This window comes from Sciurus carolinensis, chromosome 2 (assembly GCF_902686445.1).
Source record: "Sciurus carolinensis chromosome 2, mSciCar1.2, whole genome shotgun sequence".
NCBI lineage: Eukaryota > Metazoa > Chordata > Mammalia > Rodentia > Sciuridae > Sciurus > Sciurus carolinensis.
The window spans coordinates 80,546,860-80,572,347 of record NC_062214.1 but is presented as its reverse complement, the minus strand read 5'-3'; the positions used below and the strand labels follow the sequence as shown (position 1 = coordinate 80,572,347).

Sequence of the window (25,488 nt, the reverse complement as noted above, 5' to 3'; positions counted from 1 at the left end):
AGGGAGATGGCCAGGATTCAATTGAACAGAGAGGACTTTGAACAGCCAGTGTCAGAATGGCTATTTTTTATTGATAGTTTGCCAATCCATGTTTTAAATAACTTGTCAGACCTTGGTTTTTGATGTATCAGGGTGGTTGTTTTTGAATCTTTGCATGATGTTAGGGAGAGAAGGTGGCAGCAGTTGGGAGACTGGGGTTCTTCCTAAGCCCCAGCCCTGAGGTTCTTTCCCAACCCTATGCTGTGGGGCCTACGCAAGTCCCTGATGCTCTTAGACCTGTTTTCTTATTGTGTGATGATCTCTAAGGTTGTCATGCCTCTGGAGTCAGATACACTTAGAACATTGAACAGGTGGACCAATGGCTCAGAGCCTCAGTTTCCTCACCAGTAAAGTGGGGTTAATGTGGGAGGACTGGCGGGATCATTTGGAAGACACTTGGTGTGCGTGCTTGCTGTAAATGTCTTGTCCCTTCCCCTGCCTGAACTCTCTACCCACAGCCCTGTGAGGGCAGCATAAAGTCAGCCATCCCTTTCCAGATGAGGAGTTTGTGGTCGTAAGGGCTGAAGTCACTTGCCCAAGATCATGCAGATCATCAAGCTTGAACTTGAATCAGAGAGAGGACATATGCAAGAGTGGTCAGTTCAGCCTGAGGATAACTGCCCCCAGCCTAATCCCAGCTCTGCCACTTATCACTGTGTGAACTTGGGCAAATGCTATCTCCCCTCTGTGCCTCAGTTCCCTAGTCAATAAAATGGGGCTAATACAACCAGCCTCCTAGGGTTGTTGTGAAGATTAAACAGATTCATTCCTGGCACCTAGTCAATGTTGTGGGAGCGTCTGTTCATTTTACCAGGCTCCATAAGGAAGTAATGCAGAACATAGACTCTGGAACCAAACTGTTCAGGTTCACATCATGCTAATTCTGTGACCTTGAGCAAATTTACAGAACCTCTTTGTGCTTCTGGTTTTTCCACCTGCAAAATGGGGATAATGATAGTATCTACCACTGGACTGTTGTGGGATAAGATGAAGGATTATATGCAACATGCTTAGAATAGTGCTGGCTCACCAGAGGCCTCTAGAGGGGTTCCCCAACCATCATCCTCATAATTATTAGGTCTCTGGTGATCCCAGATCCCATGCTAATCCCCTGACTCCCTGCAGCTCCCCCTGCCCGCCGCCCTGGGTCTATGAGACTGTGCTCTTCTATCCCAAGCCCAAGGCCATGGCTATCCCAGGCAGTGGTGCTAGTTTCCAGGTCAGACTGACCTGTTCCCAGGGTGGAGGAGCCCTGAGAACTGAAGTATCCAGGAGGAGTACCTGGGGGTCACAGGAAGATATGAGGAAATGATTATATGAGGCAGGAGTGTCTAAGTCATTGGCCTGGGCAGGAGATGGGGCAGAGAACTTCAGGAGTGCCCTCCTGTCCCCAAGAGCCTGAGTTGGTGTCTTATAAGAAGGGAAATGTGGGGGAGCAGGACCTGGGTTTTCCTTGGGCCACCTCATGTCACCCCACGTAAGACACTTGCCTATCCTTCCACTTCTGGGATAGCACCCATCCAGGGGGATGCTGTCCGCTGAGCAGGCCCAGCACAGGGAGCCTGGGAGGGGGCTGGCAGGGCTTTGCGCAATCCCAGGCAGCAAGGCACATGTGCTGGAGGGCGGCCTGGAGCCCAGTGCCCTTAGCTCCCCAAGAGTCAGCCTCCTCTAGTCCCTGCCCCACCCTGCTTCTCTCCACCAGGCTGGCCACTCCTGGAGGGCAGAGCCTATATATAGAAGCCTTTAAACACTAAGATGCTTTGACAATTAAAATTCATAATTTATCCCACAAATGGCCTGGGGCTGCGGGCTGGCCGGAAGGCTGACTTCTCCTGAAATGGGCTGTGCTCTGGTAGGGTGGGTGTGGGGTAGGCAGGGACATTCCTCCCTCAAGTGCAGGGACCAGTGCTTCCCAGGGCGACGCGGGGAGTCCAGGGCAGTCGGGGTTGCCTGGGAAGCCACTTCCCTAGCAGCAGCAGGCAGGCGGGTAGCCATACCAGGCCCGGTCAGCACCCTCCAGCAGACCACAGGTAGCTGAGAGACCAGGTGAGCTCTGTGGGAGAAGATTGAGTTTCCACCTGTGCCTGAGAGATGAGGCTGGTGGCTCTGGGCCAGGAAGAGCCAGAGAGTGGCGTGAGGAGGGATAGTAGTGCGCGTGCGCACATGTGCACAGACACACACATGCACAGAGGCCACACACTGGTGTTCTCGCTCTCTTTCTCTCTCTCTCTCTCTCTCTCTCTCTCTCTTTCTCTCTCTCTCTCTCTCTCCCTCTCCCTCTTTCTCTCTCTCCTCTCTCTCTCTCTCTCACACACACACACACACACACACACACACACCCCAGGGGCTCAGCAACTCTTTGCCAGAACCAAGAGCAAGAGAAAAATAAAGAATTATACACGACAAAGGACATGACCTCAATTTTCTTCCAGGTTGATTTTTCTCTCCCCGTGGGGGGCAGCTGGAGGAGGAGAGGGGGAGAGGGGAGGGCCAGCGAAGGCAGGCAGGCCAGCCGAGGAGGGACACAGAGACCTGAGGCCACCCCAGACTGGCTTAGTCAGCCTGGATTTCTCCTGCAGGACCTCTGCCGGGGCGGGCCCCTCTTTTCAGGGTCCCTAGTGCACCCTGCCCCATCCCCCATGCCAGGAGATGAGCCCTGCTGCCTTGGACACCCCAGCCCAGCCAGATCATACTGGCCGCTGACTGAAACTCCCCTTTAGCGCTCACACCTTAAGCCATTACCAGCCATTCACACCTCAGCGGGGATCAGCCCCAGGAAGCCTGGAAAGTAGCCTGTTGTAAAGGAGTCTAGGGATGGGGTCAGGATTTGGGGTAGGAGAGAAGCCATTAAGAGTCCCTGGATGCTCTCAAACTGACTAGGCCACAGGTCAGCACCACCAGAGCACCTTTGCTTGCCCCGTGCTGTCTGGACACCACCCTCCCCTGCCTCTGGCCTGGGGGGCCTGCTTGCCTCAGCCTGAGCCAAGTGGGCTGCTGCCAGCTCCACCTCCTGGAGGCCGTGTGGAGCCTAGACTGGCAGCCAGAGGTCGGGGTACAGTCCTGCACCCAGCGTTCTCGCAGGCCACCCCCATAGCCTCATGGGCGGTCCCCACAGGTGTCTGGTGGGCTTTCTCTGTCCCTTTGAGTGGGAGGCCAAACGCAGGGGTGCTGCGCCGAGTGAGGCCTAGCTCTGTGTGGGGCTCTCAACCTGGGGGCCCCAGACGCTGGGCTAGAGGGAGGGAAGGAAACACGGCCAGTGCCTGGCGGAGGGTGGCCTGAGGCCCAGAGAGGACCCACAGGAGGTCGACGCCTTCTTCCTGGGGGTGAGAAGAGCTGCTGGATGGGGAGGAGACCCTGAGCTGGGTTGTGAGGGCATCGCAGATCTCTAGCTTGGAGCAGCGAGAGGAAGGGCCCAGGCTGGGGCGACCATGGAGTGCTTTCTGGAAGGCCCTCAGGCCACCCCATCCACTTGGTTCTGGCTACCTCTGAGCAAATGCATTTTCTTGTGACAGGCATTTTCATGCCTTTAAATGTTGGATCCAGTGGCGCCTCGAGCTGAAGAAAGAAGGGCCTGGGACAGGCAGAGACTTGGGAACAGACGAGTCTGTGTGCCAAGATCTTCTGTTCTCTGGTGACCTGACTTGAGTATCTTCACTTGTGAGTCTCAACCTGCCCATTTGGAAAAGGACAGTCAGACCCTTGTGGAAGGATGACAGTGAATATAAGACGCAGTGACAGGTCCAGGGCTCGAGACATGTGCCACGAGGTAGGAGCCCAGAGAGTGCAGTTGAGTTGCCAGTGCAAGCGCAGGCGTCTCCCTGACTTCTGCCACGCGTCCCTGCTGTCAGCCCTGGGGCCTGGCTTCCTCCTGCCTCCACCCGCTGTCCTCCCTGACTCTCTTCCCCTCTCTCTTGTTTTACCCACCCTGTGTCTCCCTGTGTCTCCCTGTCTCTCTGTCACACCCCCCTCTCCTGTTCTCCCAGTGTGTCCTTCCTTGGCAGTGGACGTGGGCAGCCCTCGGCAGACTTGCAAAAGCCCTCCAGCCCCCTTCCCAGCTCTGCCTCCCTCCTCACTCCATCCTGTAGCAGACCTAGCCCCCGGAGTGCTGAGTGGCAGGTAAGACGAGCTCATGTCACCCGCCTCTGCTCCCAGAGGAAACTGCCTGGGCCACCCAGCCAGGCTGAGAACCCAGAAACCCTGTTGCGCTGTCAGCCTGGTCCCTGGCCTTAGAGCAGACACCTCGGTGCCAAATCTCATGCCTGTGTGTGCTGGGGCTCCCCGCTATCCCTGGAGAATGCTGAGTGGTGGGCCAGGAAATATTGATATTGCAGCCCCAGAAGAACCAAACCTTTCATCTTGTGCTGTGGCCCACCCCAAATTAGGTGAGAGCTGAGCACAGGCCGCAGTGGTGGGCCTGGGAGAGGGTGCGGTGGAAAATCACTGAAAACCCACAGGCTGCTCCACAGGCTGTTTTCTGGCCATTGCGCTTGGGGAAGCAGGATGCCTGCATGCTGCTAGGACTGGCACCTTCCCTCAGCCCTAGGACCTCAACCTAGCCCAGTGATGACATGCTGGCCCCTCCCCAGGGTGGCCTGCAAGGTCCTGTCCTGGAGAATCCTGCTTCACACCAGGAGGCTCTGGGGACAGGCAGACCCACCAAGGGATGGAAGCTCTGCTGCTGCCCAGCTTTGTAGCCTTGGCCTGGGGCAAGCGAGTTCCCTTTCTGAAGCCTCGGTTCTCATCTGTGAAGCAGGTTCTGCTGGTGTGAGAGTTCTGAGGCAGTGTGTGGAAAGCCCCATGCTCAGCCCATTGCTGGAGGTCTCCATATGTTAGTCCCTCCCCTTTTCTGATTGGCATGTGTGGGCAGGGCTGAGTGCTGTGGAGGAGGCACAGTCCTGCCCCCTAGGGTCCTCCAGATGCTGGTCATGGAACAGGGTAGCTCTTGGCCTTCCTCAGTGGTTCCCAAAGCCCACCCATGGGTGACCCTTGCCCGTTCCCCACCAGTTACTCTCCTCACCCTGAGCCCCTCAGGCAACAACCCAAATGTTAGCCCCCAGCCAGCCTGGGGCCACCTTTGCTTAGATTCTTCCAGCCCTGGTGAAGCTGCAGTGTGGGGCCCGAGCCTCTCTCCCCTGCCTCCCCTAACCAGGCTTAAGGACCTTGACTGCCAGTTGCAGAAAGTCCATTTTCTAGCCAACTCCCTCAGCCACTCGTGGTGCAGCAGGGGAAGTAGGCTAGAGAGGGCAGGCATTGCCCGAGGTCACACAGTGACCACAGTGGCTGCAGAGAACTGCTTATGGCCCTTGTCAAGCACATGAGGGTGTGGATGGTGACTTGCAGCCTGTCCATCCCTACTGTGGGGTCAGTGCAGAGCCCGGGCTCGCCCTGTGCAGGGCAAGTTGATGGCTCCACTTCTGTGCACACTGCCCCACTCCAACAACCCCTGAGCTGGGGCCAGAGAAACTCAGGCCACCACAGACTCTGTGCATCATGCCCTGGACATGGCTGTCCTAGGCCACCTACCTGCCTGCCTTTGATGTTTATATTTTCTTTTTATTTACTGGTTTAATTTTTAATTTTTGCCCTTGTGGAAAGCCCTTCGGGGGGCAAGGATCCAAAATAAAGCACTGATTAAAATGCATAAAATACCTCTCTGCAGCAACACAGGGTAGCCGGCAGGACTGACCGTGCCAGGAAGGCAAGGGTGGCACGTTGCCCCTCAGACACGATGCCCTCAGCATCCACAGATGACTAGGCCTGGTAGACTGTGATCTTGCTAGGCCAGAAGGGCATAGCCTCTCCAGGCCTCAGTGTCCACACCTTCCAGTCACCTCCAAAAGACAGGATGAGATGATTCAGAGGATGTGTCCACCAGAGCTGTCCCGTCCTGTGAAGCATGACCCATCACACCGAGGGTATAACTGCCTGGCTTGTGGGTGGCAGCTACACAAGGCAAGTCAAACCAGCTTTTCCACCAACATATTTAAATTCCCTAGGTATCATCAGGGCTGAGTGGCTCATGCCTATAATCCCAGCAACTTGGGAGACTGAGGCAGGAGGGTTGCAAGTTTGAGGCCAACTTCAGCAACTTGGTGAGACCCGGTCTAAAAAAATTTTTTAAAGGGAAGCACCCTTGGATTCAATCCCCAATACTGGAAAAAAAAAAAAAAAAAAAAAAAAAGCCACCCTAGGTACTATTGTTCCAGGTCTAGCCCCATTAGAGGGACTTCCTTCTACCCCTGCAAAAACCCACTCATGCGTATGTTTCCCTTCAAAGAACATTCATCAGGGCCTGTTCTGTGACACACCTTGGGCCCTTCATACTAGCAGGTAGGACAAATGCACCAGTAATTATTTGGCCCAGGATGAAGCATACATTACAGGGGAGGCACCAAGTGCTGAGGCTTAAAGCAGGTTTCCCTCTTTGCTCAGGTCACTAGGAAGCTGCACTTCGGTCACTATGCAGGGCTTTGTGGCATTCTTTCCTGACTGACCTCCTTTCTTTAGCTTTATCTCTTTATCATCTTGTAGCATGATTTGTCTGCCAGCGGGGTCACATCACTTTTGGAATGAGGAATGCTAAACAGGATTACACAGTATCCTCCTAAGGACAGGAAGAATGCTGTAGGTGGGAGGCTACCTGATGGAGTGGACCAAGGATGGTTTCACAGAAGAGAGGGCTTTTGGAGTGGAAAGCCACAAAGGTTGCTGTGATCAGAGGCTAGGACAGTTCTCCAGAAGGGGATGGCTTAGCGATGGGAGCATGGGTAGGGATACCTGGATGGCATTGCTGGGAGAGTGATAGGAAAGGAGGTTGATGGGCAGGTCAAGGTCAGGTGGTAACAATGTTGAAGGCCAGGTACTTTCTGTATGAGGGACTTACCAGCATCTCAAGGGGCCTGTGTCCTCACCACCCCTCTCCTTCCTCGATCTCCTCTCCAGCAGTTCCCACACCACCCACCAGCCCAGCCCTGAGCTGGGTGCTAAAAGTCCTATTTACCTCTTGAGGTCCCCAACCTCACACCCGCGCCAGTCCCAGCTACTGGCCCAATTACTTATTGATCGCCTGTCAGGATGTTTGCTTTTCTGGTGGGTCACTGGAGCGTGTGTGACTGTGGAAAATGGCCCGGTGGGGGTGGGGTGGGGAGAAGCTGAGCCATAGAAGAATCTGGTGAGAGAATGAAAGGACTGGGGACAGGGGGAGGGGGTGGACAGAGCCCTCAGGGAAAACAAAACCTTCCAGATTCTATAACACGTCACTGACACTCTTGAGTCCTCTCTGGTTAATCGGCCACTTAGTCAATCAACAACCAGGAAGCATCTGTCAATCCTGGGAGGCTAGTAGAGCATTCCAATGCATGTGGCATTGGAATCTGACAGATAGAGCTTCTACCCCACATCTGCTCCCTCTGCTGGCTAGGTGTCCTTGGACATCCACAGCATCTCTGAGCCTCAGTTGCCTTCACAGCTGACGTATAGCTAACAAGTATGGGTGATCTGTGGCCTTGAAGCAAAGACTGTATACAGGTGGGGAAGGTGGCAGGGATGGAAGAGGGGCTGAGCTGAGACAGAGTGGGACACCCAACATGGGCCTCCCTGGCATCCAGTGAGCCCTTCTCAGGTCCAAGTTTCAGAGATGCTGTGCTAAGGTGGAGGAGCAGAGGTGGGTCTCTACCCACCAGCAGCAAGAGATCTCTGCAGACTGTCTGGTCCACCCGCCAGCACCTGAAGGCAGCAGCTCCTGGAGCCCCTCCTCAGCCTGCTTGCCAGGCCAGTTTCCCACGGAGGTGGGCAGGGAAAGGCAGGCTGGGGCAGGAGGGATCTGGGGGATTCCTCTGAACACGGGACAGGAGAATAATGAGGGGCTGTTCCCACCCACCCCAGCTCACCACCCGCAGCCTGTACTCAATCCCTGGCACCATCTCTTGTCACCACACCTAAGTGCCATGTTTCTTCAGGGCCCAACTTTAACAAGCCTCACGCGCTTGCTGTGCAGTGTGAACCAGCCCTTCCAGGGCTGTCCATCTGGGCTGTGGGAATCTGGCTGCTTTTCTGGTTCTAGCAGCTGCACAGAACCCTGGTACTAGGAGGAGGTGACTGCAGCCCTGAGAGACCGCAGACAGCAGGAGGGTCTTTGGAGGAGGAGCACTCTCCACGTGGGGAGGTGGTCAGAGAAAGCTTCACAGAGCGGTGGGCTTCAAATCAGGCCTTCCAAGTGGGATATCAACAGGCAGGGGAGCAGTCTACTGGGAGGACTATGGCACCAAGGCTGGGAGGCAGGAGGACATGCTCCCTGGGCTCTGGGCTGAGCAGCTTAAGCTGGGTCAGTGTTGGGACCCAGAGGAAGGGGAGAGTCTAGGGGATTCCACAGGGTGGCCAGCTGGGATTCGCAGAGCCGGCTACTGGCTTCTTGATGGGAATGCCCAACCCTGACCCAGGAACGCCAGCAGGAACAGATTTGTGATCACAACAGGTACTGTTAGGTGTGCTGAGTGCCCAGGACTTGCGCTCAGAGGCAGTGCTGGTGGAGAGGGGTATAGTGTTTGTGCCCGGGGAAGCTCAAAGCTAAAGGCTGAGGGCCCATCTTGGTCTCAGGGCTGCTTCAGAAGCCCTCACCCAGCCCGCTAGGGACCAGGCAGGCTCCTCCTCACTCCTCTCTGGGCTTTTTCCAGACACCTCTGCCCTTGAGCCACCTTGATCCCCTCTGTGAGCCCCAGGGGATGGCTTTATCCCTGACAGAGCAGCGGGGTTCGAGAGGCAGCACTGCCCCTTCCCTGAGCCATCCTTATCCTCAGGATGCCCAGAGGGACCTTTGAGAGGGCTCTGGGCAGGGCAAGAGGCAAGGGGGAAGCAGTCTGGGCACAGGAGGCCCTCTGACCTGGGTGTCTGGATCTCACTATGGGGCCCAGAGCGGTGTCCCAGGCCACTCTGCACCAGAGGGCTTAGGGTGTGATCCAACCAAACACTGCCTTCTCATTGCTACCTCTGTCCTGTGCTTGCTTCCGGCTGCAGGTGAGCGAGAGGATGCTGGCGGGGGGCGCAAGGAGCATGCCCAGCCCCCTCCTGGCCTGCTGGCAGCCCATCCTCCTGCTGGTGCTGGGCTCCGTGCTGTCAGGCTCGGCCACAGGCTGCCCGCCCCGCTGCGAGTGCTCGGCCCAGGACCGCGCTGTGCTCTGCCACCGCAAGCGCTTTGTGGCGGTGCCCGAGGGCATCCCCACCGAGACCCGCCTGCTGGACCTGGGCAAGAACCGCATCAAGACTCTCAACCAGGACGAGTTTGCCAGCTTCCCGCACCTGGAGGAGCTGGAGCTCAACGAGAACATCGTGAGCGCCGTGGAGCCCGGCGCCTTCAACAACCTCTTCAACCTCCGGACGCTGGGGCTCCGCAGCAACCGCCTGAAGCTCATCCCACTGGGCGTCTTCACCGGCCTCAGCAACCTGACCAAGCTGGACATCAGCGAGAACAAAATCGTCATCCTGCTGGACTACATGTTCCAGGACCTGTACAACCTCAAGTCGCTGGAGGTCGGCGACAACGACCTCGTCTACATATCCCACCGCGCCTTCAGCGGCCTCAACAGCCTGGAGCAGCTGACGCTGGAGAAATGCAATCTGACCTCCATCCCCACCGAGGCGCTGTCCCACCTGCACGGTCTCATCGTCCTGCGGCTCCGGCACCTCAACATCAATGCCATCCGGGACTACTCCTTCAAGAGGCTGTACCGGCTCAAGGTCCTGGAGATCTCCCACTGGCCCTACCTGGACACCATGACCCCCAACTGCCTCTACGGTCTCAACCTGACGTCCCTGTCCATCACACACTGCAACCTGACCGCAGTGCCCTACCTGGCTGTGCGCCACCTGGTCTATCTCCGTTTCCTCAACCTCTCCTATAACCCCATCGGCACGATCGAGGGCTCCATGCTGCATGAGCTGCTAAGGCTGCAGGAGATCCAGCTGGTGGGCGGGCAGCTGGCCGTGGTGGAGCCCTATGCCTTCCGCGGCCTCAACTACCTGCGCGTGCTCAACGTATCCGGCAACCAGCTGACCACCCTGGAGGAGTCGGCCTTCCACTCGGTGGGCAACCTGGAGACACTCATCCTGGACTCCAACCCTCTGGCCTGCGACTGCCGGCTCCTGTGGGTGTTCCGGCGCCGCTGGCGGCTCAACTTCAACCGGCAGCAGCCCACATGTGCCACGCCCGAGTTCGTCCAGGGCAAGGAGTTCAAGGACTTCCCGGATGTGCTCCTGCCCAACTACTTCACCTGCCGCCGCGCCCGCATCCGGGACCGCAAGGCCCAGCAGGTGTTTGTGGATGAGGGCCACACGGTGCAGTTTGTGTGCCGGGCGGATGGCGACCCGCCACCTGCCATCCTCTGGCTCTCGCCCCGCAAGCACCTGGTCTCGGCCAAGAGCAACGGGCGGCTCACGGTCTTCCCCGATGGCACGCTGGAGGTGCGCTACGCCCAGGTACAGGACAACGGCACGTACCTGTGTATCGCGGCCAACGCGGGTGGCAACGACTCCATGCCCGCCCACCTGCATGTACGCAGCTACTCGCCCGACTGGCCCCATCAGCCCAACAAGACCTTCGCCTTCATCTCCAACCAGCCGGGTGAGGGAGAGGCCAACAGCACCCGCGCCACCGTGCCTTTCCCCTTCGACATCAAGACCCTCATCATTGCCACCACCATGGGCTTCATCTCCTTCCTGGGCGTTGTCCTCTTCTGCCTGGTGCTGCTATTCCTCTGGAGCCGGGGCAAGGGCAACACGAAGCACAACATCGAGATAGAGTACGTGCCCCGGAAGTCAGACGCGGGCATCAGCTCCGCCGACGCGCCCCGCAAGTTCAACATGAAGATGATATGAGGACAGGGCGGGGGGCAGGGACCCCCGGGCGCGCCGGGCAGGGAAGGGGCCTGGCCGCAGCCTGCCCACTCCCGTCCCTCCCACCTCCTCCGTGCCCCTCCACACACACTCCTTCTCCCTTCCACCCCCCACTGCCCCCGGCCAGCCCTCACCACCTGCCCTCTTTCTACCAGGACCTCAGAAGTCCAGGCCTGGGGACCCCACCTGCACAGGGGCTTGCGTTGACAGGCTGGAGTGGAGAGCCGACGAACCGACAGGCAGCAGAGTCAATAATTCAATTTAAAAAAAAGTTACGAACTTCCTCTGTAACTTGGGTTTCAATAGTTATGGATTTTTATGAAAACTTGAAATAATAAAAAGAGAAAAAAACTATTTCCTATAGCTAGTCGGAATGCAAACTTTTGACGTCCTGATTGCTCCAGGGCCTTCTTCCAACTCAGTTTCTTGTTTTTCTCTTCCTCCTCCTCTTCCTCCTTTCTCTTCTCTTCCCCTGTGGGGAGGGATCACTCAGGAAAACAGGAAAGGAGGTTCCGGCCCCACCCTCCCACCCCATGCTGGGGCGCCATCAGGAGCAGGCTGGGGAGCAGGTCTGGGCCCTGCTCTGGGCTGGCTGTTTGCAGGGAGTGAGTGGAGGGGACAGGGCTGCCCCATGGGGTTGGGGGCCTGTCTGCCAGGCTGCCAGGCAGCACTACTGTGGGGAGGTGGGGGGGGGGTCTCAGCTTGGGTGTGGCTGGGACTCTGGACAGGGGCTGGGGTCCTCCTGGGTGATAGCACAGTCAGTGGAGAGAGCCAGGAGCCAGAGGCTGGCCTGACACCTGGCCTTTGGCCCCAGCGCTGCTGCTCACTTGCTGTGTGGCCTCAAGCAGGTCACTGGCCTCCTCTGGGCTTCAGGGACCACATCTGTACAAATGGGAGCGTTCCCTGCCCTGCCTACCTCACAGGGCTGTTGTGAGGGACTGATGAGATGATGTATGTGAAACACTTTGTAACCTGTAAAGCCTGTGCACACGTGTGGGTGACTGTTCTCATTATGGTCATTATTATCTCACTGGGGGATGGGCTGAGGGGACCTCCATGGGGGCAGAGGTGTGGGGTGCCCGGGGGAGGGGCAACTCCAGAGGCTCCTCCTAGGACACTAGCCTGGGCCGCTGCCAGGCGTGTTGGCTGGAGAGACAGAACTCTTAAGCCCCAGAGCACTGTAGATTCTTCCACCTTCAGTCTGGGAGGCCTCCTAGGCAGAAGTCCTAGCCAGCTTTGGCCTGGATGCACGCAGGAATTGCACACAGGTCTCTCCAACTCTTCTTTTCACATGCATTTATTGAGCATCTACTGTATGCTACATCCTTTCTAGAGAGCCCAGTCTGGGGGGCTGGAGATACCCTCAGGACTGTCCAGACCCAGCTTGCCTTTCTGGTGTCACTCCTGCCACCAGGCCATGCTCTGGGTCTATCCTTGCATGTGAGCTGACCAAGAGGGCCAGACAACAGCCCCCACCCTGAACAGGCCCATTCAGATCAAACCTAGATGTTCCAAACTCAGCCCCAGAGAAGGGATGTCCTAAGTGACAGAGTAAAGACCAGGGTGGGTCAGCTGTAACTTTCCCAGAATCCAGTGGCCTTAGCTGAAAGAGCTGGGCAGCAGCTCGACCTGCAGACCACATGCTGCTCACATACCCCTCATTTCTGTTGGGCAGGGAGGCCTGACTTCTCTCCTCCAAGTTTCCTTTTTCTCCTGGAGACATCTTGAATTCAATCCCACAGACCCAATATGATCCTGCAGCCTAGGGAGAACTAGGCCTAGGGAGAATCGCATGAGGTGGGAACTGGTGGCACAGACTCAGCTGAACAAGGAGGGACAGCAATAGGAAAGTGACCCCTTAGCAACCAGAAAGTTCCAGAATGTTTCAGAAGAGCCTCCTTTCAATCAGGGCTCTTCTCAGGGCTCACCTCTGACCAGAACCAGCCTGAACTAGGTAGCCACATGCCTTGCACCTTCAAAACCAAATCTGTGGTGGATGACATGGAGTTGGCACTCATTCACTTATTCATTCATTCTATAGGCGTCTCTGAGAGGCCACTCTGCTCCTGGCTCCAGTCACAGCAGTTTGTAGCCAACTGCTGGGTCACCCTGTCTCCTAACCACCACCTAGGACTCCCCAGTTCTGGGGTATGCCCAAGTCTCTGGTCTGTGGCTTTATGCCTTGGGCAAAAACAGAATCATCTTCCTATAGACCCTGGAATGTTGACATGGAGAAGGTTGAGGTCGTTGGTGACAGCCTAGACTAGCGCTTAGAAGGCTCTGAGGTCTGAGGTCAGGTCTGAGTTCAAATTCTAGTTCTAAGACCAGCTGTGTGGGATTGTTAACTTCTCTCAGTCTTGATCTTCTCACCTGTAAAATAAAGCCAATCATACTACTTTTGGTCATTGAGAGGATCAAATGAGGGAGCAGAAGATGTTTATTGATTGGAGCAGTGCCTGGCACTCAGTGAGCTCTCCTTAGACAATAGTAATGATTATTATCAAGTCCAATTCTCGTGCAAGGGCAGAGGATGAAGACCAGAGAGGGCGAGAAGCTTAGCCGAAGTTGCATAGTTTCTAAGTGGCAGGACCATCTGGTTTCAGAGTCCCAGAGCCACAGACTTCTTTACCTGGATCAGGGCTTCCCAGAACCATCCTGAGACTGGAGACCACTTTGGGGAGCACAAGAGACAGGAAGAAGGGTCCTGAGGCACGTGCCACAAGATCAGTCATAACACCTGAGGCTTGAGGAACCCAACAAGCCATGTACCTCCTGAGAGACCGGCACGCAGGTTCTCCAACAGCCCAGCCCTGGAAGCCCCAGCAGGCATGTCCCGGACAAGAGGAAGCCCATGGGACCGATACTTAACCCCAGAGGGGTTTCTGCTAAGAGTAGGGGTATCAAGAGGCCAACTTACTCCTGACTACTGGGAGGCAAGTGGGCCCCTGGGGAGGCTCAAGGACTTGAGGGGATTATTAGGTGGCTTTTAGGTTAGGGAGATGGGTTTGGGGAAATGTGAGTGCCCAGGGTTAGGGGACTTGGTGGGCCTAAGCAGAGGAGCTTGGGAACTGGGCAGAGAGCCCAAGCTGAGAGCCAGGAAGCCTGGTCAGCCTAGAGCAGCTCCCTGCCAGCTTTCTCTGTAGAAGAGGGTGGTGGACTCCAGGACTTGTAAGAGCCCTGCCAGACTTACGGGGGAACATCCACGGAGCCAGACTAGAGAGGCCACTTGATCCATGGCTTTTCTCCAGGGGAAACAGGAGGAGCAGTTACCTCCCTGCCCTGGCACATGCATGGCTAGGGACCTGAAGCCAGGGGTGGTGTTGGTGCAAAGCGTTCCCAGCCACTTTCAGACCCCCCCAGTCCTGAGGGCCCCGCTCTGCTCAGTCCAGATGGAGCTGTGGAACCTGCCACACAGCTCACTTTTCAGCCTGGGGCCAAGGCAGGTGAGGTTGGCAGAAACTACTAGGAAAAATGCAGGATCCTGAATCCTGAGAGTCCAACCTGCTTTCCAGGAAACCAAGAGCAGAGCAGCCCCCAGGTCTGCTCCTCCAAGAGACAGGCACACCTTAGAGAGGAAGGGTGACAAGAGTGAGAACCTGCCTTTGTCCAGCAAGTGGCCCTGGTCACAGTGACACCCAGGAGGGTGAGAGTTGGAGGGATCAGCAAGCCCTGGGACCCCTCCCTGGTCAACCCCTCACAGTCAGACTGTTAGGCCCAGAAATGGGAAGTAGCCTGCCTGGAGATAAGAGCAGAGTGGCAGATGGTTCTGGGCTCTAGAGTCAGGTTCAAATCCCATCATCACCACTGAATCCTGTGCGGAGCACGGCGTTAAGAGCACTGTTTACAAGGTGTCAGAAATTAGTGTTGGAAAGGCACCCGTTTGGAGTGCACTAGTGACCATTTTTATTAGCGTGGCATCTTTATGGACAAATGGGGGGCAGTGGCTGAACTCAAGGACTGGGAGTGGCAAGGACTATGTGCAGGACCACTGGGGTCCCAAGAGCTGGAACTCCAGATGGGGGTGGGGTAGAACCTGAACCTGGTCCTGCCCTCTGCTTTGCCATTGAAGTCTTCAGGACTGTGTCGGGAGGATGGGAGCAGACTCTGGGGTCATTACTCTATCTGCCCAGGACAGAATGGCCATACCTGGGGCCCTGGAGGAAAGGCCTCAATCTGTGTATGTTGCAGGGTGGAGATCAGATGGTGTCAGAGAGAACCAGGTAAAAGGGGTCAGAAGAGAAGTGTAGACCTCTAACTGGTATTATGAGTCCCTGCAGAAGTTCTATGACCAGCTGGCCGAGGGACCACGAGCCTTGGAGTTCATGTGCTGCAAGAAGCAGACACAACACAGACCAGCTGGAGTTCAGTGATTTATTGGAGCCTCACGGAACCAGTTCCATGGTCTATTGCCTTTCCTGCTTCTCTCCCCAGTTTGGTGTCCTCTGGTGACATGACAACCTGCACGGGGCTGAATGTCAGCCCGCCCCTAGTTCCCATTGAAAGTTCCCAGCTCCCTCCTCCTTGGTCTGGCTTGCTAGAGTCTCTGATCTCATCATTCATACTCTCCAGAGGAAAAAACTGATTGGTCACTTGCCAGCCAATAGGTTGGCTGCCTCACAGTCAGATGTCCATCCCCTTGTCCAATCAGAGGTTGCCAAGGAGCTCAACCTTGTGCAAGTCCAGTTTGAGTACAGATGGTACAGAAGGATCTAAGGGACTGCCTCGGTTATCTATTTCCGCACAACAATCATTCCCCAAATCAATGATTTAAATCCTAACCATTTATTTATGTTCCTAGTCTGCAACTTAGGCAGAGCTTGGTGAGGACAGCAGCTCATTTCTGTTCTGCAGGGTGTTGACTGGGGCTGAAAGATCCAAGGTAGCTTCTAATATGTCTGTCGCCTCAGCGGGGGAGGCTGGAAGGGCAGAAGGACAGCTGGCTTCTCTCTTTCCACATGGTTTCTCCGGGCTAGCTAGACGCTTCCTGGTGGCTCAGCTCTACCATGACCAGAAGGAAGCTTCCAGGATAAACTGCTGCATCACCTGGCCACATTCTATTGGCCAAGGCAAGTCACAGGTTCCCCAGATTCAGTGGGAGGGAAGATAGACACCAGATCTTAATGGGAGGAGCTGCATGGTCACATGGCACACAGGCTTCGAGGGTCATTGTGGCCACCTTTGGAGATAACCCTCAGCACTTCCTCCCTTTTTCTTTTGATAATCAGTCATTGCTCCACAGACTGCTACAGTTTGCCTGGGAGCAGGGGCTCAGGGATGGTGACCGGCCCAAGAATCTGCAGCCGGTAAGTGAAGAGCCAGGACTTGAACCTGAGTTTGCTCCCCTGGATCCTATGTCCTCTCCACATTGGGCAGAAGGGGGTAAGTAGTGCCATAATTCCATTAGCTACTGTTTATCAAAGGCTCGTGCCAGGCAGGCCAGTTGCTGTCCCAGCATTCTATGGAATCCCATCTTGAAGAGGTTCTAACATGCTTCCTTTCAGACCAGAACACAGAGATTTGGAAGAAGTGACCTCCGGGTCCTACCTCCAGGTAGGTGCTGCACCAGGACCTTTGAACCACCTCAATTCAAACTTCTCTGTGAACCTGGTGCAGCCAACTGCCTCTTGTGGCCTCTCCTCTGTGGAAAGGGAAGAGAATATGCCATGGCAGGTGTGGGTGAGCACCTGGGGCATGGGAGCCACAGTCAAAGCTTCTGTCAATCAGCTTTCCCTTGGGGCTCCCAGTCCACCTGACATCTCTGTGGGGCCCCAAGACCAGAGCCTAATATACAAGGCCCAGTGGCCCGATCCAAGGGCCTGGCAGTCTCCCCCTGGTACCTGCTGGGAAACTAGGGATCACAGTGGCCATGAGCACAGCCCTGGGGGAAAGAGTTGTCCCCAGGAGCCTAGGCCTCTGCCTGCCCAAGGGAGTTTCCAAGGAACCCACAGCCTCCTGGTAAATCTATTATGGCTCAACCTGACCCCCTGCCCTGGCCCTGTCATCATGCCAGGTGACAGTCCTCTGGCTGAGAAGACTGTGAGGCAGGGACACAAAGAGTCAGAGACGCCCCAGTGCTTAGTCCCAGCCTCTCCCCTATCCCAGCTCCTTCACACTCCTGCCTCATGCCAGGATGTCTGGGAGGAACAGAGGAAGGGGAATCTGGAAGCATGGGGAGAGCACAGGTGTGCCCTGCGCATGCTCCGCCTCTCTCAGCCCAGCATCAGTGATCAGCATGACTATCTCCCTATTTTGATGATGAAAAGAATGAGTCTCAGAGGGACTGAGCCACTGCACAAGGTTGCACAGCTAAGGCATGACACAGAAGGCACACAATGTGCAGGGTGAGGTGGCCCATGCCTGTGATCCCAGCAGCTGGGGAGGCTGAGGCAGGAGGATTGCGAGTTCAAAACCAGCCTCAGCAACTTAGCAAGACCCTAAGCAACTGAGCAAGACCCTGTCTCAAAATGAAAAATAAAAAAGGGCTGGGAAGTGATAGGTCCAAGGTCACAAAGCAATAGCTTCCACTCTGACTTAGCCAAACTGAGAGGTGACCACAAGGAGGCAAGCACCCGACCCCCAGGAAACCTTCCCATGGGAAACACAGGCCAGACGGGTCCCAAGGCACCCAGTCCCAGAGGAAGGGACAGCTGGAGGCTTTCTGACGCACAGACATTTACATAGCTCGTTAAAAATAATATGGCGTCGTAAAGAGGAGAGAGGCAGCCACAGTAAAGCCTCCTTCTTTCCATTGCCCGCCAGCCCCAGAGCTTCACTTGGGACCCACCAAGGACACAGGGAACACATGGGGTGGGAGGGGCATGCAGCTGCCCCTCAGCAGTACCCAGTGTTGTGGGGGTGTCCATGTCCCCGGGCCTTGTCCACAGCCCAGCATTGTTGGGTGACTTTGCACCAGTCCCTGAGCATCTCGGTACTGACCTTCCCAAGGGTCAGAGAGAAGCCTACCCTCTCCAGGTTGTCCTCTCCCTTCCAGACCTCAGTGGTGTCCCCATCACACTGCTGCTGAAGTGAGACAGTTACGGCCTCTCCAGCAGAAGGACTTTTACAGCCTGGCCCTGTGCCTGGACCATAAATCTCCCCTGTCTCTGCTCACACCAGCCACACCGCCAATCACCAGAAACAGAGCCCCGGCCCTGGCCACCCAGCATGCCTCTCTTCACCCCCAACCTGCCTCAGGTGCTACTCTGTCCAGAGCTGTGACAACCAATGTCCCCAGAGACCTTGACATCCAAGCACACAAACACTCTGGAGGTGACCTTTCTAGAGTCTTCTGTGTCCTTCTTGGGCAGCCTTCCTATTATCCACCACCTGGGGCGAGTCCCTGCCCCTCTGCCTTCCTGTCCCTTTCTGCACAGCTGGGGGTGGACCAGATGAGCTCCAAGAGCTCAACCAGGCAAGACAGCCCAGGAGGAGCGGCCAAGGTCCTCTGGCCCACGGTGAGTCCAGGTGGTGCCACCGGTAGGGGAGCAGGGACTGGCAGAAGGTCCTGCAGCCAGAAGCACAGAGCCTGGCGGCCTGACCACAGGCTGGCACCTGACTGGCCAAGAGCCAGGGGACAGCTGTTTCCTTACTCCAGCAAGGTTGATGGGCCCTGCAGTCACCCAGAGCCTAAGGGACTTCTAGAAGTGCAGAGCAAATGGATGGGAAGATTGTTTTCTGGTGAGGACAAGACTTGAAGAGGCCAGGAGAACCCAGGGTGGATTCCTGGACCCCGAGCCTTCTGCCCCTACTGACCTACCTACTGTCCCCATCAGGGGAAACTTCCCAAACATGCTAGGACTGGGGTAGAGGAGGGGACACACCTGGTAAGCACCTGCAGCTGTGGAGCCCAGTATCCCACAAGCAGTGGTGGGCCTGGAACAGAAAACATTCATGTAGAGAGAAGATGGGGGTCAAAGACAGGCGCCAGCTTGCCAAAGTTTTCCAGATCCTCCACTCCAGTTCCTCTGGCTTAGGATAAAGAAACTCTGAACACGTTATCCTTGTCTCTGAAGCCTCCCCTGTTCCAGAGACAGAATCCTCCCTCACTGTCCCCTGGTACTGCTGTGGAGGACAGGGCAGGTGGCTGGGGAAGTTGAGGTTGGTTGGCTATAGAGCAGCATCTGAGCAATGGCGAGCTATGGTGAGCATGAGAGGGGAACATCTCAGAATTTAAGGAGGAAATCTGTGAGGTGTGGGAACAGAAGAGGCAGAGGCCAAAGCTCCTTCTTTAGAGTGATAATTCGCACCTCTGTTCACAGCCACACACACACACACACACACACACACACACACACACACACTAAAGCAGGTGCACATGTTCACGTATTTGTACAGCCTCACAGACGTGGCAGTTTGTGTCCACACACATTTTCAGGCACCCATACAAACCCCATTGGTGTACACCAGATAATGTCACACTGCAACCCCCACACTCAGCACTCCCATCCTGTACAGTCACACTGATGTACAGTCCTACAAAGCAATCCCTGTCCTGCACGCCCACAGATACCCAAAGGTGTGCTGCCTGGTGGATCCTAGATGAGCCACGCCCCAACCAAGCTCCCAAGCTGCAACCATTGGGGGTTTCCAGAGATCTGCAGGGCATCTTCACCTCTTTCTGGGATCACAGTGCAGCCAGGCTGGCCCCTGTGCCCTGTGCTCAGGCACCCTGCACACATGTGAGACCAGGAACACACGTGCATGCACGGGGACAGCATCCTGGAACCCGGCTCCCACCCTTCTAGCCCCTGCCAGCCAATGAGAGCATGCCAGGCACTGTCTCCTAGGCGACCAGCCTGAGCTGCTAGGCTAAGGGCCTGGAGGGACCAGGCAGGGGCGTGGCCATAGAGACCCTGCCTCACCGGACCCCTACGCCCTGGGCCCTCCTTCTTAAAGGGTTAGAAGGCAGAGCTAGGCCGAGGGCGGCTGTGGGAGGGGTGCCTCAGAGGCTAGATATTGAGACTGGGATAAATCCCAGCAACACTAGTTCCTCTGGATGGACTGGGGACAGGTGAGTCCTAGCCAGAGACTCCATGTGTGGCTGGCTGCACCAAGTCTGCAGGGAACCTGGCCTAAAGGCTCTAGAGAGCCTGGATGACTCAGTCCTGTCTAGAGAATTCTGAAGAGATTGCATTGACCTCCTTTCTCTTCCTCAAATGCCCAAGCTGCTTTCCCTCCAGGCCTTACCACAGCTCCCCAGTTCTTCCAACTCTGCCTGGGGTAGTTCCAGCCCCTCCCCCGTCACTGGACATTCATAGTCTCCTCCCTCTCTCTCTCTACACACACACATACACACACACACCACTTATTTTTCTGACAGTCTTCCGCTCTTGGTATAAGTTCCCCTCTCCCTCTTTCTAAATCAGTCCTCTCTGTTAGGACTCACCAAGATGGCAACAGGCAAGACCAGACCCTGAGGTTTCGAATCACATTGAAACATAACATTACATGAAGTCAGGCTGAGTGCAGGGGGTTTAAAAGCATGGGGGCTGGGGCCAGCTGAGCTGGGTCCAAATCCTGTCTCTGCCACCTACCAGTGTGTGACTTTGGGCAAGTTGCCCATGTGGCTTGTGAGGAATAGATTAGGTCATGCCTGCGAGGTCCTTAGGACAGGCTCTGGCACAGAATAAGTGGCCAATAAATGTCTGCTCCTAGTGTTATTATTCTTATGGATTCCCCACACAGCTTCCAGTCCTCAGCCTTCATTCAGAACTATCATGGGTCCCTGGCCCCGGTGACTCACAGGGGCGGTCCCTGCCATGCAGCCTGACCCATTCCAGGACCAGGGGCCCTGTTCAAAAGGGAGATCTGTCCCATCAGATAGGAAATTAAGAGCCTATGGTGATGACGAGTCTTAATTATCTTTTTCCTGCAGCTCGGTCTTTGTCCCTCTCTCTCCTCCTTAAAATCCAGCATAATTTCTAGCAGGCCTTATATTAAGGCCCTGCAGGCCATTTATTTCTCCAACTCGTGGCCCATCTGCTGCCCACTCTGGGAAGGGCCACAGCTCTCGACCTTGAGGAGAGCTGTCACTGTTCATTCCACTGGCTCCAGAAGGGCACGTTGTTCCTGGTCAGAGGGGTCTTGGCTGTGGGAAAGGGCTTCACCCAGGGCCTTCTCGACCCCTCCCATCCCACATTCGGTCTGTCAGGAGGGCGTGTGCCTCCATCCATCCTGAAATCTCACTGCTGTTTATCCCTTGGGATCTCCTCGACCTCCCAGACTTGGTCAGGTTCTGGCCCAGCTCAGCTTTACTCCCTGTGTGACCTGATCAGTTTCTCCTCCCTGGGTTTCACTTTCCCAGTCTATAAAATGGGGTAAACATTTTTGTTCTGGAACATTCCTTTCCTCCCTTCCTCCCACATGGAGCACCTACTCTCACCAGTCACTGGGACAGGCACCAAGAATATTAAGGAGAATGAAATGAGTAAAGTTCCTACCTTTAGGGAGCCTAGTGTCTGGTGGGGGAGACAGACCCCAGCCCCTGAATCACTCAAGTAACATTTAAAAATTATGATCAGCGATATGAGCACCAGATGTGATGAGAAGTCACAGGGGCTAGGCCAGGAGCAGTCTCTGTGGGTCACAAAGCACTCTGTAGCCCATGAAGCAGCTATGGTAACACAGGAGTGATAGCGGCTGTCCCTGCAGGCCCTGTGTGTGGACCTGGGGCCCTGCCTCTCCAGCAGCTTCTCTCCCATGGCCGAGGCCCAAGACAGTTGTCTTCAAATGGTCACCCTCAAGTCCTCTCTCTTCTCTGGGGTGGGGGCAGGCCAGTAGCAGCCCCCAGCACCCCACCGCAGCAGGCCCTCCACTCTGCCCTGCTTTGCATAATTGGCTTCCGGTGAGATTGGTTGGAAGTGATTTGGCGCACCCTGGTTTATTCCTCTGCTCTACACTAATCAGCCAGGCGCCCTGGGGCACATTACTGTGCTTCTCCGCAAAAAAAAAAAAAAAAAAAAAAAACCGAGAATAGTCATTCCCCCCTTACAGGGTTGTTGGGAAACTTGGACACAATGCCCATGGAAAGTACCTGACTGGTGCCAGCTGCTGTCCTTCCCTGAACCCTCCAGGGAATAGAGTGGGACTCTGGACTGAGCTAAGTGTTAGCTTTCAGCGCTGTCTGTATCTAAAACTATTTGGTTGCAAGGAACAGCAGCCCATTTACAGATGTCTTCTAACAAGGTGGTTTCTGAAGGACAAAGACTCAGGGAAGCCCAGGGCAGCCTGAGTCAGGGGATGAGGGATGGGAATGCACTGCCTCTCTTTCCTCTTTGTTTTTTGGTGCCCAGGATTGAACCAGGGGTGCTTTACCTCTGAGCCACATCCCCGGCCCTTTTTATTTTTTTTTTATTTTGAGACAAAATAAATTGCTGAGGTTGACCTAGAACTTGTAATCCTCTTGCCTCAGCTTCCCGAGCCGCTGGAATTACAGATGTGTGCCACCATGGCCAGCCTCTCTTTCCTCCTGATTCAGCTTCTGACTGCATAGTAGCTTGGATCACCTGTCCCTCTCTTCAGGAGTGGCTCCCTCAGCTGCCAATCAAAGCTGACTGACTGAACCCAGTTACCCTAAGGTGACAGCCTCCATTCCCCCATAGGAATTCACAGCCTCCCTATTCAACTCCAGTTCCCAAGAGAAATTGTGATGAGCCAGGATCGGGTCAGGTGCCCACTCTTGATTGAGGCAGGACAGAGGGCAGGGAGAGCCACCTCTTCCAGGAGGGCCCAGGTCTTGAAGTAGGAGTACAGGTGGAGTAAAAAATGAGTGTTCCCCAGACCAGTGGTTGTCAACCCTGGCTACACATCGAAGTCACCAGAGGAAGGTAAATTTTAAAATGTGGCTAGCTAGCTCCCATTTGCAGAGGTTCTGCTCTTACTGCTTTGGAGTGCTGCCTGGGTAAGGTAATGGGGTTTTCAGGAGTTCCCAGGTGTCTCTGGTGCACAGCCAAGGTACAGAATACTGCTCTAATGACTTCCTAGTGACTGAGTCCACGCTGCAGGTGCCATCCATTCCTCTAGTTTGGTCTCATTTTAGGCCAAGTGAGGTTTACCCTCTAGGGCCTGAACAAACCCTAGGAGAGGATACAGTCAAAATCCAGATTCCCAGGGCTGGGGATATAGCTCAGTTGGTAGAGTGCTTGCCTTGGATGCACAAGGCCCTGGGTTCAATCCCCAGCCCCACCTTAAAAAAAAAAAAAATCAGATTTCCAGGCCTGGTTCAGCCCTACTACAGAATGTGGGAAAGGGGAGGAGACTTTCACCAATTGTGGAGGGAAACCAGCCCAAGGGACTGAAAATCTCCATACGGCAAAGAGGGAATTGGCTGAGTTTTCAGTCTAGCACTGCATAGCTGTCATCAGCAGAGCCCGACCAGTCCCCTTGGCTTCTCCTGAGACAAGTAGGAGGTGAAAGTTGGGCTGACCCTTCCTCAGATCCCCATACTTGAAGACATCTGTAGTTTTGTCTGCTCAGAGAGCCCCTGTTTTTGTGGGTTCCTCTTCCCTCACCCCCATCCACATAAGCTGAGTAGAAATCACTGTCTTCTTATAGAACCCACTGCCCTGGACATGGCCTGCTCTAGGGAAGGACACCTGACCCAAGCTGGGCCAGTCACACCTACACATTCTCGCTGCTGTGAGTGGATGAGGAATCGGCATTGCCCGCAGTACAGCTAGTCAAATCCTTTCCTACGATACTTGAATTTGGAATCAGAGAGTGCCAATATAGATTTTTCTTGAGATCAGGCTGGAAAAGGTGAGTCTGAATTACCAAGAGCCATGATTTCAGTTCACAGAGGATGCTGGGAAGAGCAGAGGCAAGCGAAGAGAGTGTCCTGGCAAGACACGGGTCCTTGGGCTGGGGTTGTGGCTCAGTGGTGGAGCACTGGCCTAGCATGTGTGAGGCACTGGGTTCGACCCTCAGCACCACATAAAAATAAATAAATAAAAAGGTATTGTGTGTCTATCTACAACTAAAAAAATTAAATTAAAAGAAAACGGTTCTTAAATTCTGCTTTTCTCTGTGGTCCCCTGTGCCTGGCTCTCAGTGGGCCCAAGGTCTGGGTCCTAACAGTTATGTGGCACAACAGAATTAGCAGCTTTGCTACCACATACCATGGGCCAGCCCCGCCGCCCTTTAATTCCTTTCCAACTCGTTCCACACTTTACGAGTATGTTTTTTGTTACTTTACTCCACCTGTCAGTCTGTCTTAGGGCCATTTTCAGGGAATTTCTGCCTCTTTCAAACAAAGTGCCCTTCGTAAGGTTACGGAGAAATTTTAAGAAGCACAACTGTAGATTCAACTGCTATCTTTCTTCTCCAAGCTGTAAAACAGCTGTCTGTGTCTATCTCTACCTGAACTTGAAGGTCTCTCATCTCTGTTCCTCTCTGCACATCAGCTCCACCCTCCTCCCTGTCCCTGTCAACCAAGCTTCTCCTTCGCTTAGCTGAGCTTGACCACCCCAAAATGGCAGCCCCTGCCTGGAGCCAGAACACCTTTTACTTCAGTTCCCTGCAGCTAACCTAATCTTTGTGCCCTGATTTCAAATTCCCACGAGACCCATTCTGACTGGCTAAGTTTGAGTCGGGTGACCTCAACCTGGCCCAATCAGCTGAGACTGGGGGAAGGGCTGCCATGAAAAACTAGCCATCCCTTCCTGGCTGGGTAGAGGGGAGAGATGACCAGCATAACAGGAGTGTTGACTTCTCCGGAGATGTCCAGAGAGCACAGGCCTCAGCAAGGCCCTCCCTGTTCACTAGATCCTGGACACCATCATTGGAACTCTGGGACAATGAGGGGGGTTACTTTTGGACAAATGTCACTGAAGCCTTACTTTCTCCATGAGACCTGGTTCCTCAGCAAGTCAAGGAGACAATGGGGGTGGGTGTCTCAGTCAGGGGGTCAGTTGGTTCTGCCATCAGGGCCTAGTGGCTGCAGAGGAGGGACCAGCAGGGGTGACCCTCACCCTCAGGCACCAGCTGCAGGCCTACTTTGCATCCTGTCCAGATATTTCCAGTAAATAAACATTGACGCTTTCGATATCATGTTAATTTCACAGGCGGCTGCTCTGCTGACAGTTTCCACACTCTGCCAGCGCCTCTTGTCAGTTTTATACTCACAGGCGGACGCCAGCCCTGCTCGCAGGCCACCCGACGTACAGACATAAAAACAAATGGCTCAGAAAGCCCTGGTGAAGTGATGGGAGCAGCATGGCACCCAAGCTGAGGAAAAGCAGCCCTGTCCAGGGTCCTAAAGTCAATTGGGGCAAGGACCAGGCCACAGGTCTTCGAATCTACCAGTGCGACCTATGTCAAGTCTTTCTTCCTTTCTGGGCTGCAGTTTTTGCATCTGTGAAATGGGGTTTATATTGCAGTATTGCTTCTTCGGGACCCTAACTAAAAATTCTGCACAATCCCTGCCTCTTAAATCCCCTTCTCGAGTTTCACAGAGAAATCCAATCTAGTGATGGCTGTTGCCTGGCTTTGACCTTTAGCATATCCCAAGGAGGCAGTTTAAGACAGACATGTCACCACTGTGCAGATGGGAAAACTGAGACCTGC

General features: G+C 55.0%; 1 protein-coding gene and 1 non-coding gene across 5 annotated transcripts in view; both read left to right on the top strand.

Moving 5' to 3' along the window:
* Lingo1 (leucine rich repeat and Ig domain containing 1) overlaps positions 1-11,906 on the top strand; it is a 79,979-nt gene extending 68,073 nt beyond the window's left edge. For 2 of the 4 annotated variants that reach the window (XM_047539870.1, XM_047539869.1), the window contains one exon: positions 9,052-11,906. In XM_047539870.1, the coding sequence (XP_047395826.1) occupies positions 9,064-10,908 (1,845 nt within the window). In that variant the 5' untranslated portion in view covers positions 9,052-9,063 and the 3' untranslated portion in view covers positions 10,909-11,906. Of the gene's footprint in view, positions 1-3,702; positions 3,806-4,022; positions 4,156-9,051 lie in introns of those variants that run through there. The other 2 variants (XM_047539867.1, XM_047539868.1) reach the window with 2 other exon arrangements.
* Positions 11,907-23,035: 11,129 nt separating this feature from the next.
* On the top strand, positions 23,036-23,112 carry Trnap-ugg (transfer RNA proline (anticodon UGG)). The gene has a single exon. It is a non-coding gene; the product is annotated as a tRNA-Pro (tRNA).
* The last annotated feature ends 2,376 nt before the right edge of the window (positions 23,113-25,488 follow it).